Consider the following 13,949-nt stretch of genomic DNA (forward strand, 5'->3'; position numbering starts at 1 on the left):
CCAGACGCTGTCACCCTCCCAGCACCTACGGGAGGAAGCTGCGTGCGTGCGTGCGCGCACGACCAACAACCAACACGAGGGGCGCGCGGCACGCACGTGGCGGAGGGAGCGACGCCTCTGCCGGGGCTGCGTGTCTGTGCGCGCTGACGTCACGGCCTCTGACGGGTGCTGACGTCACGGCGAGGACCCCCCACCCACCGAGGCGAGGGCTGAGGCGTGAGAATGTCGCCTTTATTTATTTATGTATAAATGTCGCCTTTATAAACAACAACCACAACAACAACGCAGACGACGACGCAGACGAAACGGATGCGCCCGGGCATCGCTCCGACTCGGCGGCGTTGAGTCTCCTGCGGTGTCTACTTGACCACTCGCTGCCCGGTGAAGCGTGGTCATCGGAGACACGAGAAGGATAATAAAGTAAACTCAACGACAGAGCACTTCAAACTTGTTGAGATTTCAATCGAGACGATTTGAAAGTGCATCAGCTGCCAGTGGCTTCCTTAATATCGGAAGGAAGAACTTTCCAGACGGCCGCGGAAGCGCATCTGAAAGCGCGCGGCGCAACGTGGCGCACCCTGGCGCACACATTGTTGAGGGCGGATATTGTTGGCACGTAAAATGAAGATCGATCGATTCTTCTTCTTGTTGTTGTCGTGCTGCTGCTGCTGGTGGTGTAGGCGCAGAGCGACGGCTACAATGCCACGTGCAGGTGGTGAAGCCCACACAGCCGCGTCAGGAGCAGTAGCGGAGGCGTGAATCATCGCTGTGATGTCTCCTTCGGATTTGCGGATCGGGGCGTTGCGTCGTTACACGTTGCACGGTCTCTGTTCTGGATGACCGCGGTCGCACGCTACTGCTGGGAGGGTTTTTAATTTCCCATTTGTGCATCATCAGGTAACCCGCATCTACTGCCACGGTTTGTGCGGTGGATGCGGTTTAGGGGTTGACCACGAGCTTAGGGGAAGATCAAACCCAGGGATACCCTGCGCTCGGTCTTTCACCAGCAGTGATTGTTCGTGGCTTCTTTTGAACTCCGTTCAGATCTTCCAAGCTTCATCGGGGGTTTAATCGATCGATTGATTAATCGATAAATATTGATGACACGCATGGCTTCCTGGCTCGCCCATGTCCCGAGATCGGCAACCTAAGTGAAAAAGAAGAAGAGATGAACACGAGAAGGTGGAGTCCTCAATAAATAAAAATTTACATGTGAAATTATTAATAATTAATTATTGATACTAATTCGTAATTAACGTCCCGTAGTGGTTCCTTAAAGGAGCCGCAGTTTGCCCGAAGCCTTCATCCGGTCCACCTCCAAAGCGAGTCAAAGTTAGTGGACCATATTGTTTTAGACAACAGGAGCAGCAGCAGAACAGTTGAGACGTCTTGTTGCGTTGGTTTCATCTTCTTTAGGAATCATCGGTGCCATTGGCCACTACTTTCTGCGTGCCTTCGGGGCTGAGGTTGCTATTGTCCCGGGTTAAAGCCTCCCATGATGATGGTTATAATCACCGTGGGGAGAACCCCAATACCCGCCTCGAAGCGACGGCGAGGTCACCACGGCGTCTGTGCCAGGCTAGGTGCACGTTGAGGCTATCGCGTGAAGTGTCGAAGGCTCTCGCTGCCGACAGGAGGTCACGGCACAGACCCAGCAGGTGCCATGGGTTGGTCGACTGACGCACCAGCTGCGCTCCCCACTGTGCCAGGCTAGGTGCACAGGGGGGCACGGCACGGACCCAGCAGGTGCCATGGGTTGGCCGACTGACGCACCAGCTGCGCTCCCCACTGTGCCAGGCTAGGTGCACAGGGGGGCACGGCACAGACCCAGCAGGTGCCATGGGTTGACCGACTGACGCACCAGCTGCGCTCCCCACTGTGCCAGGCTAGGTGCACAGGGGGGCACGGCACAGACCCAGCAGGTGCCATGGGTTGACCGACTGACGCACCAGCTGCGCTCCCCACTGTGCCAGGCTAGGTGCACAGGGGGGCACGGCACAGACCCAGCAGGTGCCATGGGTTGGCCGACTGACGCTGGTGCGAGCGGTGCCCGCTGACGTCGTTGCTACGAAGTCCTCGCACCGCCCCCCCTAGCGAGGCATGTCTATTCTTCTACACACCACACCGCCACTCACCCCCCACCACAGCCACCACCACTCACCCCCCACCACCACCACGTGTTGTAGGCGGCCGCGGCGTGAGCGGCCTTCGAGACCCCCCCCAGAGGGAGAGAGGCGCGGGGCCGCTCAGGGCCAGCGAGGAAGTTGGCGGCGCAGGGCCGCACGCCGGGAGGGACCCTCGCCCACGAGGCCTCCGTGACCGATGGCCTCCGCAAGCATCGTCGGCGTCTTCTCCTACGAGAACCTTGTCCATGCGCTGGCGGGGGCGTCGGTGAGTAGGGGGACAGCAGCTCGCACCTTGTTCTTCTTCGTGCTCACACTCCACTGCTGGATGAAGACTGGGTCCCGCGCGCTGTCGTGTTCAGTTCTTTGCCGGGGGGGCGATGTGATGGGGGTGGTTGGTTGACCGCTCTGGTTCGACTGCGCCGGTCCGGTCAGTGCGTGTGTGTACGTGTGTGTATATGTATGTGTGTGTGTACGTGTGTGTATGTGTGTGTATGTATGTATATGTGTGTATGTATGTCTGTATATGTGTGTGTGTGTACGTGTGTGTATGTATGTGTGTGTATAGTCAGTCGACCCGTGGCACCTGGGTCTGCCCCGTGACCTCCTGCCAGCGGGCGTTCGACACTTCACGTGGCCTCAGGGTGCACATGGCCTGGCACAAGCGTCGTGGTGACGTCACCGCCACTTAGTGGCGAATGGCGGTTGTTGTTGTTGTGTACGTGTATATATGTGTGTACGTGTGTGTATGTGTGTGTGTATAGGTGCTCGCTAACAGCACTTGCCCCTACAGTCTGTTTAGGCTATATGGGGGATCTTTGTTGTATGTGTGTGTACATGTGTGTATGTGTGTGGATGTATGTATGTGTATGGATGTATGTATATGTGTGTATAGTGTAGCTATTAGCGCGCTGCGCTATGAACCTGGCGACCCGGGTTCGATTCCCGCCCACGGCCAACAACAGTGACGATGATCTGAACCGGTCCCGGGCCTCCCCTAGGTCGACTCAGCCTCAAATGAGTACCTGGTGCGGTGTGTAAACATTGCCACTAGGGAGACAAAGGCGGTCGGGCGTGGTGCTGGCCACCCACCCCCTCGTGTACCGTTCCGGCCTTCATAGGTGCTGCTAACAGCACTTGCCCCTACAGTTTGTTAAGGCTATACGGCGGAGCTTTGTCTTTGTATGTACAGTATGTTGAACTTCTTTCGCACCGTACGTAGCCAACCGTGACTAATCAGAGGTGCGGGTGAAGGACAACAAACTAAACAGCTTGAAAGTAATGCGTTTTCAATCTCGATTTAAAAGTGCAAAGCTACCAGTGGCTTCCTGAAGGTGGAGGAGGGTGGGTAGCGGTAGTGTCGTGGTTAGCGGCCCGGGTTCCATTCCCGCTCACGACCAATAAGCGGTGAATGTTTGAACCGGTTCTGGGCCTCCCCTACGTGGACTCAGCCTTATAGGAACGGACAAGGAACAGACCGGTTTAGTTATCCCGAGACGGGAGGCGAACTCAGGTGCCAGGTTCACAGTGCAATGCGCTAGTGGACTCAGCGCCGCCGTGGCTCTGAGATGTTAACTACCTCGCCTGGTGTACAGGAGATTGTGGGCTCGACCCTGACGCCTGCTGCTGCTGTATATTTGGAGTTTGCGTGTCTCTCTCTCCCCGTGGTCGTGTGGACTTTTCTCCGGGTCCTCCGGTTTTTTTCAACGTCACGCGTTTAGAGTATTTGGCTGCTATAATTTTTTGTCTACATGATAAGCCACTTCATTGGGCTCTCATTTGTGATAGCCAGGTCGCTTCTAAAAACGAGCTACGTACCTCAGTAGTTGGCCTTACCTGGTAAAATAAAAAATGTTTCACAACTTAACTTGTCAGTTTAACACGTAGGCTTTCGGGAACAATATCCATAATACAGGTTTTTTGGGGGGGGTTATATCGCGTAAATATAAATGTGTCGTGAAACCCGCCACCACCCGACAGAGCCAATTGGTAAGGTTTGTCACGTAAACAGATCATGCCAATCGTTACTAGTGAAGAGGAGACTTGAGATGGTTAAGCAGGATGTTTATTTCAAAGGCAACTCACACCGTACTTCCACTCATCATCGAAAACCAACCCCGAACCCTCCAAATCCTCTCCCTTTATACAGCCCGTATCACCCCCTTCTTTAAGACTCATTCCCTTATTCCCTTCTCGGGCTTTCCGCCCCTTGTGAACCCTCCCCCGGTTCTCTCCCCCTTGCTAATCCTTCTCGGGTTTTCCCCACTCTGTTAATCCTCCTGGGGACAATCCGATCGGAGTGTCCTCCACTCAGCAATCGGATTGCGTGTCGTACACGGCAGCGCTCCCGTGACCCTTAACTCGTGGTTGTGTGGTGTTTGTATGTGAGGATGTCCCAAACATCCTCTACACTGCTACAGCACACCGGTGTGTTAGAGAGCAAATCCAGTTTGTAAATGTTGTGGATTTGCTCGCCAATACACCGGTGTGCTGTACTATGGAGTTTAACTTGTGCTGTGTTAATCAATGTGATCCTCCCCCCCACTCTCCCCTCGCAGGGCAGTGTCACAGCAATGACCGTGTTCTTTCCATTGGACACGGCCAGACTTCGCCTGCAGGGTCAGTTCTTTCGCACGCCGACCCGAAAATAAAAACCCCGTTGGGTCTGCTCGCTCGCTCTCTCGCGCTACGGTCGGCGGCTTCGTTGGGCGCCGTCTCTCACAGCGGTGTCGGACTTTGTGCATCACGAGCAAAAAAAAATGTCAACACGCCGTCCGAGCTCTTGTTTGCGTGCCAAATGCTTGGCTGTTTGGCCACTGTTTTTTTTATTGTTTCCAGTTGACGAGAAGAGAAAATCAAGGTCCACCCCAACTGTTCTGAAAGAGATAGTGCAGGAGGAGGGTTTGTAAGTACCTGCGCTCACAGATGTATTCAGATCGTCATTAACCGTTGCCGCTTAAGCTTGCTCAGGTGGCGCATACATTTAAATGAAGGTTTTGTTTTAATCACTTCTCAAATTGTGAATTAATGTCCCTAATTACAGCCCACATTACAGAGTACATTGTCGTCATGTTCGGAGCTGACGTGGCAAGAATTTCTGTTGGTTTATCTTGCGCTTAACCTTCATGGAGATGATTAACAACAACCTTGTTTGCAGTAGACAATTCTGGTTTCTTAATTGGAATTATCACCCAATTAGCACCAATACCAGGGTGTTACTGATGCAGGCAAAAATACAATTTGCGTGATAGTGTGAAGTTAAAAATACAAACTGACTGCTGGCATTGTGATCTTGTTGTCCCTGTGGTCTGAAATTATCGTTCTTGTTGTTTTGTATCTGTATTAGACAAGCCGTGTACCGGGGATGGTTTCCTGTCATCAGCAGTCTCTGCTGCTCAAACTTCGTTTACTTCTACACCTTCAACAGCCTCAAGACCTTGTGGCTTGACCAGAGAAACAATTCCAGCCCAGGAAAGGATATGCTCATGGGATTCCTCTCTGGTGGGTAGAGGCCCTTTGAACCTCTCTCTCTCTCCCTTCATCGTCGGGATCAATCCGCTGCTGGTTGAATTCCCCCACACGTCACGATTCTACGATGTAACGATCGCCACATTGTACCCGCACGAAAGTGGATTTCATCTCTTCGGCAGATGCCCTCTTGGAATTGTTCCATTCTTGCCGATTGGCCGTCACCCCTTCGAGCGATGTGTCCTGCCCTAGCCCAGTTATGTTTTTTAACCATTTACACCTCGCGGTGGCGAGATGTTAACTGCCTTGCCTGGTGTACAGGAGGAGGTCGTGGGTTCAATCCCGACCCTGATGCCTGCTGTATATTTAGAGTTTGCACATTCTCCCCGTGGTCGCGTGGATTTTTCTCCAGGTCCTCCGGTTTTTCCCTCCACATTTAGAAACGTGCATTTAGAGTATTTGGCTGCTATGAGCCACTTCATTGAGCTATCATTTGTGGCCAAGTCACTTCTCAAAAATAGCTCTATAGCTCAGTGGGCCTTATCTGGAAAAAAAAAATAGTTAACTAGTTAAATTATGTCTTTAATCTGCATAAGTTCTCTAATCCATGCGTTAGGGGCCATCCATTTAGTACGTACACAAAAATCTATCAAAACTTTACCCCTCCCCCCCTACCTGTACGCATGCGTACTTTTTACCCCCCACCTGCGTACGATATTTAATCCACACAGAAACGATCAAGGATTATCTAACTCATTTGAAGGCCAATGTAGACAAATTATTATCGACATTGTCAGTAGACCCCCTCCCCCCCCCATACGCAAGCGTTCGCATTTGGGTTAACCCCCTCTCCCCCCTCCATGCGTACGTACTAAATGGATGGATGGCCTCTTATTGTTTACGTGTCAATGTAATTCCCAATACACGAATTTCTCCGTACGTCCATTGCACACTTTTCAAGATTTCGTGTCTTTCGCCAGTGACCAAATTCATGAACCATCTGTCGAAACAAAGTTTCTGTAATAATCATTATTTCTGTTCACTTACTGAACTTGAACTCGTGCTGTAGAATATTTCTATGACATGTACCCCCAAGCGTGTACGCCGAATGCCCTGTACACACCAAGGAAACATCAGCGGGGCATCTTTATACAGCCAGTCTCTCTGGTTTATTACGGTCTGATTTACCACGATCCACATTCATCACGTTTATGTAACTTGATTTACGACGCAACTTCAGGCACGACTCCCGAATGCATTTGTAACGGAGTCGGTCTGGTTTCTAGACATGACTTGGCGTGGAGCTTTCGTTATTCTCGAGTGACTTTGTGGATCGTTGACCTACGAAAGCCGGTTAAATACGGCCGATAAAAGGAAAAACACATCGGAAAGTGATGTTCCTACCATTTGCACATATGTATGTTGAACTTCTTTCTCGCCGTACGTAGCCCACCGTGCTAATCGGAGCTAGGTCCGGTGTACGACGATCCGATTTGTAACGATAGGGTTTCCAGCAACACGTGACGTCGTTAAAGCGGTCGTGGACTGCCGCCTGTATTTGGCGATGAAGAATCTCTGGGTGTGCATGTGTGCGTGTGCCTTTTCTTTCGTGCAGGCGCTGTGAACGTGTTGCTGACGACACCCATGTGGGTGGTGAACACCAGGTTAAAGCTGCAGGGAGCAAAATTCCGCAACGAGCGCATTGAGCAGACCAATTACAAGGGAATGTTTGGTAAGAAATTACGCGTTGTCTACATTCAAAACTCATTTCTTTAGAAATTATATTTTGTGTTTAGTTTAGTGTCCTTCCCCCGCACCTCCGATTAGCACGGTTGGCTACGTAGGGTGTGAAACAATCTCAAAATACATACATCAGAAAAATGTTCCTTGATGATAACTTCACAGAACTACTCTGAGGTCGATTCAATGAGGCTACTTATTGAAAATACAATCGCATCTCAAAGCTGGTACTGTACTGAGGTTTCATTTTGGCTCGTGTCCTGCTTTTGCCTCAAAAGAAACCCAAGGTTTGCCGGGGCACTTCCTGCATTCGTAAATGATTGAGTACAAAATTCAAGTAGATTCAACACAGGCTTAAGTATATATTTCTCAAGTAATTTCCCCCCCTTAAACGTGTCTCTGTAGTGCAATGAAGTCCAGTGGCATGAACATTGCCGGTCCTTACAATGCGCGGGGGAATACTGCCACGGTGTCATGGTTAGCACAGCGGACTTCAACTAAATAAAAAAAGTTTTTTTATTTTCCCAATAAAGGCCTCGCTGAGCTATGTAGCTATTTTCCAGAAGCGACCTGGCTGTGACAAATGAGAGCCCAACCAAGTGGCTTATCACGTGGAAAGTTATAGCAGGCAAATACGCGTGTTGATTATAAATTCGGAGGGAAAAACCGTAGAGAAATCCACGCGACCATGGGGAGAGAGAGTGAGAGACGCGCAAACTACAAATATATAGCAGGCGTCAGGGTCGGCATCGAAACCACGACCTCCTGCATACCAGGCGAGGTAGTTAACATCTCCTCGCCACCGCGGCGCTCCTATTGGTGGGATGATGGAGAGAGCTCAACCGGCCGGATTGGCTGCAGCCTCTGCTCCCGTGCCACGCTTTTAGTAAGCATCTCCTAGCCACCACGGACCCTGCAATTCGGAGGGCCGCCGGTTCGTTGTCGTCATTGTGTGGCTGGTGTAAAAAAAAAACAATTGCAGGGCTGCGCCTTTACCTTCGACTGCGTGCTGTGGCGCTTCCTTTTCAGATGCCTTCAGGCAGATAATAGAGAAGGAGGGCGTGAGGGCCCTGTGGAACGGCACGCTGCCCTCCCTCGTCCTCGCCTTCAACCCTGCCATCCAGTTCATGGTTTACGAAGGCCTCAAGAGGCAAGCCGCCTCTGGCAAAATCAAGGTCACTGCATGCAATGATAATAACGACGTCGTAACTGCAAAACAAAAGTAACCTTTTTTGTTGTTTAGCGCATACCTTTTTATTTAAAACCGCGGTTCTACGATGCGTTTTCAGGTCATACCGCGCGTTCGGCGCGGTGTCCGACGTTTCGCTGCACGCGCCGAAAGCTTCCTCAGGAACTGAACTGTCGGACATCGTGCCGAACAATGCGCGGTGCGACCCAGAGAGCCGTGCGGAAAAAACCGCGAAAAACTACGCAGCAGCGACATTACCCGTTTCACAATACGCGGTGTAACGCATCGTCACACTCAATGTCCTGCGTGGGTTACGACTGCAGTCATTTGTAATGTTGTCTCCGACCTTAAGCTGCCCTTTGGTTGCAGCTGAATGCAATGGACATCTTCATCATCGGAGCCATCGCCAAGGCGATCGCCACCACCGCAACGTTCCCGCTTCAGACGGTGCAGTCCATACTCCGGGTACGGCAACTCTGTGGCAAACCCTCTGCACCATGTGGTCATCACTTACAGCGTGACTTATGTAGACTCGTGTTCAGTTGAGATATAATGTGCGTGCATACGCACAAGGAAAGTCCTCGCTTAACGCGTGGTGTTCACTCTAGAACTCGTTTTGGCTATAACGTGGTTCTTCCATGAGGGAACACTTTTCACACAGCACGTTACAACACGGAACATGCACCGTTATAACACGCACCATTATAATGCGAACTACTTTCTCGAGTTGCGTGGCTGAGCGGTGTGATACAGTACGCGGAATCATACAGCAACGTGGTGGCGTGCCGTCGGTTATTTGTTCCGCTACCTCATTGCATGCGCGTAGCAGTACATCGTATCTTGCCAAACTTTATCATTACAATATTTTTGGGGAAATAGTTTTCGCTTTATGCGTTTTTCACTTCACGCGGCACTGTTCAGGAACGCACCTACTACCCCGTTAGACGAGGGCTACTGTACGTTAATCCCACCTCCGATTAGCGCGGCTGGCTACGTATGGTGCATAAGAAGTTCTACATACATACAAATTAAATTATAATTATTTTACACGTTGGGAATAAAAATATCAACGTTTCGTATCACAGCCAGCTGGACTTAAGGAAAACTTCCTGTGTGTAGGTGTGATCCATATATCCCCTCTGAGTTCTGCTAAAAGTCTACCCTTCGTCTCTCCCCATCACCATCTCTTCAAGTTTATTAAATCCGTGTTGTCCGTTGCGTTGTCAATAACTCGCTTGACCAGGGGTTGGCAACCCGCGGCTCTTTGAGGACTGCTTCTTGACGTAAATAATTATTAAGGACCACCGTCTTGTATTCATAACGTGTATTGTGCGGGCTCTTCAAATACCAAGTTGTTGTTTTTTACCGAATTAGAAAAAATCTGGCCCTTATTGTTATCTTGCTTGTCGACCCCATGAGTTAGACAAACATGTAAATTGGTAGGCGTGCTCATCGAGACCGTGGGAAAGGAACGGGATTGGAGTTGGGAAAAACCTGACTCTTGAGTAAGAGATGTCGGGCACGATTGAGACTTGACTGACTTGACGTGCCTGACTTGATGTCTCAGTTTGGACAGTATGAAAGTGGGAGCAGTTCGGGGGTGTTGGGAAGCCTGAAGAACATCCTGCTTCTCATCAGCCAGAGGGTCAGGTGAGGTGTCCATCACACAAAGTGTTCAAAACATGAGTATTCGCAACCATGTAAATACTCGTATGAAGATGTTTATTACACAATTGCCTATTGTTTTGTATCTACTAGCTTGCAAAAGCTAGTTTGCAAACAACAACAAAAACTCATTGTATATGGCATTGTCTTTTGCTCCAGTGTCTTAGTCCAATGGTGCAATCCATTTATATGACCCTGTGTTTTCCCTTCCCACAATCTAGAAAGCAAGGTGTGGCCGGCCTCTACAAAGGATTGGAAGCCAAGCTGCTGCAAACTGTGCTGACCGCAGCACTGATGTTTGTCCTTTACGAGAAGATTGCTGCCCTGACCTTCCGCATCATGGGCCTCAATTCACAAGCCACACGCTGACATTCCTTCGACCTGTGCCCTCCTCCTGTCGTCATCATCATCGTCACGCACGTCGAGGGAAACAGCAGCAGCATGTTAACTACCTCGCCTGGTATACAGGGTTCGATCCCAACCCTGGCACCTGCTGTATAACTGGAGTTTGTACGTTCTCCATGTGGTCGTGTGGATTTTCCTCTCCACATTTATAATCAACATCACCCTTTTAGAGTATCTGGCTGCTATAAATTTCCACGTGATAAGCCACTCCGCTGAGCTGTCATTTGTGGCTAGGATGCGTCTGAAAAAGAGCTACGTAGCTCAGTGGGCCTTTAGTTTCAGTAAAATAACGACAAATACATTCCTATTGACTTGTGAATGTTCACAACTTCAGTAGTAGACTCGATTATCCACGTGCAGTTAATCTGATTTGCGGATTAATCGCGCGCCTGAGATTTTGACAAATTAATAACTCGTGGATTTTCCCTTCCGCCCATATTAATAATAAAAAATAGTTATTGTTATTCTTTGAAATGTTTATGACAAATTAGGTGCTTAAATCGAACAAATATGCACTCTGGTTAATCAGACATCCATGTGATCGCCTCAACAGTACAGTAGTTTTTGATTTAAAGCTTTCGTGACTGCAGGGATTCATATTTTTGGTTCTTTCGGTAAAGTAATGTAGAAGGGAAACAATAACATAATAAAAATATAAAACAATAAAATTCTCACGACGTTTCGACTGCAACACAAGCAATCATCATCAGGTGTGAAAACCACAGCAAGAAAATTTGAAAAAAGTGGCTTTTTTAACGTTAGCACCACGGAGAGCGATTTGGCAGTTATTCAGATGGACGAGCCCATCTATGTTCGGAAAAGAGGAGGGGGGAAACGAAAATAATGGATGCGGTCTGAAAGCCACCATAAGCGTGAACAATCAATTAAGACCCAAAATGGTTTATCAAATCCTTCCAATGATTGCTAAGCCAGAAGCCAGAGGTTCTCTGCAAGCCATCTGGCTACCATGAGAGATTCGTTCATGAGGCTATCCACATATACAAACACAGAGACAATTTCAACTGAGAAGATGGATTCTGCCTTAACAATCATTGGAAGGATTTGATAAACCATTTCGGGTCTTAATTGATTGTTCACGCTTACGGTGGCTTTCAGACCGCATCCATTATTTTTGTGTCCCCCCTCCTCTTTTCCGAACATAGATGGACTCGTCCATCTGAATAACTGCCAAATCGCTCTCCGTGGTGCTAACGTTAAAAAATCTGCAACTTTTTTCAAATTTTCCTGCTGCGGTTTTCACACCTGATGATGATTGCTTCTTGTGTTGCAGTCAAAACGTCGTGAGAATTTAACTGTTTTATATTTTTATTATTTTATTGTTTCCCTTCTACGTGACTTTACCGAAAGAACCAAGAATATATATAGTTACAGTAGTTGTAATATCATTACAATGGTGGGCGGAGTTTGATGTTGATTGGCGTGGCGCTGCTGCTGTCCACTTAGTGGGCCGAGTCTTCTGCTCCGGGAGCAGGAAAGTGTTGTCACTGCACACTCATCGATCGGTCGATTGGTATTATTCGTTCTACATTGAAAGAGCAAGCATCAAAATCTGTCAGTTGTGCTTCATTTTGAGTGATTTATCTGATCATTTATTTTGTGAGTTTTAATTTATACCTATATCAGTGTTTTTTTGGCATAGACATCCGCGGCAAATGGTTATATGATTGGATTATCAGTGATTTTGAATTATCCGCGGCCGTCCTCTCCGTCATTCGCGCGGATAATCGAGTCAACCGCACTTAAATATATTTCTAAATCACTGTTGCTGAGCACAGTTGGCCACAGGCCCAACACACCAAGTGGTCAGAAACAAAGAGCACTATTGAAGGTATAGATAAAGAGTGAATACATTTCTTGAATTTTCTTAGGTTATAAGAACTTGGAGGGGGGGCGGGGAAGACAATGGGTTAGAATTCCAAACTGGATCAGTGCAAAGAACGAATCAAGAACAGAAGTGGTTTGACTGATGTGCTGGCTGGACGAGGTGCGTTCTCAGCGTGGGTGGAAAAAAATCATAGAGTGAAGTTCACGGGAACGCTAACAATGGTTTTAGCCATAGAAGACTGACCACCAGTCAAACTAATTGCTTGAAAATAAATCTTAACAGCTTAACCTGACCCAAACAGTATTACTGTATAGGTGTACATGATCTTGTCCTACATTGATATATTGCAGACTGTAACATTTCTAAAGCTTAGTGAAGGATTTTTTTGGCGTTGCTGATCTGTAGCCTAAAACTTGGAGACTAAAGCAAAAATGTAGATGCTTACAAAGGAGGTAGCTGCACACTAGTCTACAGCATAATGCTATTTGAACACTGGACATACTTTAGTGTGGATGAAGTTGTTAGTAAAAGTTTGAATAGCCTAGCGGTTAGTACATTTGCCTTTGGGCCAGTGTGTTCAAAGTCTGGAGTGAAGTTCCTTTGCCCTCCTAATCCCTGTGGGGAATCGTGAAAGCACGCTTGTGCATTATAAAGGGAATTGTCTGCACTTGAGAGTACACTGTTCCAGTGTCATAGTCCGAAGTTTATACGGCAACACCATGTACGAACCTTTGTCAATCTGCTGCTGGCCAATGCGGGTTAGTGAAGTGTAGAGATATGGCTTGCTGCTACAGAGCTGTGGCTATCAATGAAACTCGGGTCGACAGGTTGGGGTCGACAGATTGGGGTCGCAGTTTGGCTAACCCCTGCGCCACCACTCCCACGACAGCCCTAGTTTGCAACTTGAAAAGTATCACGTAATGTAAAATGTCTTGGGTCACTAAAGCTCTTTCGACAGATAATGAAGAATATCAATAAATACATTATAATTGACTTAACTCAATTATTTTAAGTGCTACGGCAGGAAAGTAAACTTGACAAATAGGTAGAGGTGCATTTCTAGGGTCATGAATTTTACATTCCATATTTGTAACATTTTTATTTTGTTGAAATATTAATTGTGCTTCCGTGCCATTTAACCAAGCGTTTGCTGAATAAACAAATGAACACGTTGCGCTTTGATTCTCGTTGATATCATCCACGCACATAGCGAGCGCCTGTCACCCGAGAAGCGCAGCGCGGGGAGCCGTGGCGAGAGAGGCCGAGGGAGGGGGAGGAGGAGTCGTGTGCCTGGAGCTGTCGGCGAGGGTCGGGCGCGTGACGTCACAAGCCCCGTGAGGGTACATGACGTCACCAGCACGTCTTAGGAAAGTGGCGTCATCTTCTCCGCGAAGCTGCATGACGTCATCAGCTCTGTGAAGGTGCGTGACGTCACCTTTCCCTGAGAGGGGAAGTGTCACATTTTCCTGAGGGTACGTGACGTCGCTTGCTCCGTGAGGGGGGAAAGTGACGT

The 13,949-nt window shown here is 48.7% G+C and overlaps 1 protein-coding gene and 1 long non-coding RNA gene across 3 annotated transcripts; one reads left to right on the top strand and one right to left on the bottom strand.

Annotated features, from left to right (window-relative positions):
- The first annotated feature begins 169 nt into the window (after positions 1-169).
- On the top strand, positions 170-13,609 carry SLC25A17 (solute carrier family 25 member 17). 2 transcript variants are annotated; one of them, XM_032960994.2, is made up of 10 exons: positions 170-420; positions 2,187-2,391; positions 4,682-4,742; positions 4,962-5,028; positions 5,470-5,624; positions 7,207-7,323; positions 8,361-8,506; positions 8,890-8,985; positions 10,088-10,170; positions 10,407-13,609. In XM_032960994.2, exons 2-10 carry the CDS (start codon positions 2,323-2,325, stop codon positions 10,552-10,554), a joined length of 942 nt encoding a protein of 313 aa, XP_032816885.1. In that variant the 5' UTR covers positions 170-420; positions 2,187-2,322; the 3' UTR covers positions 10,555-13,609. The 2 variants fall into 2 exon arrangements, with proteins under 2 accessions (XP_032816885.1, XP_075925957.1); XM_076069842.1 differs by lacking the exon at positions 170-420 and having other exon boundaries at positions 2,148-2,239; positions 2,276-2,391.
- On the bottom strand, positions 217-2,251 carry LOC142929176 (uncharacterized). The gene is made up of 2 exons (XR_012945387.1): positions 2,162-2,251; positions 217-1,147 (listed from the first exon to the last, which is right to left on the bottom strand). It is a non-coding gene; the product is annotated as an uncharacterized LOC142929176 (long non-coding RNA).
- Positions 13,610-13,949: the final 340 nt, after the last annotated feature.

Source organism: Petromyzon marinus, chromosome 26, assembly GCF_048934315.1.
Source record: "Petromyzon marinus isolate PM22_M1 ecotype Great Lakes invasive population chromosome 26, UKy_Petmar_22M1.pri1.0, whole genome shotgun sequence".
NCBI classification, from domain to species: Eukaryota; Metazoa; Chordata; class Hyperoartia; order Petromyzontiformes; family Petromyzontidae; genus Petromyzon; species Petromyzon marinus.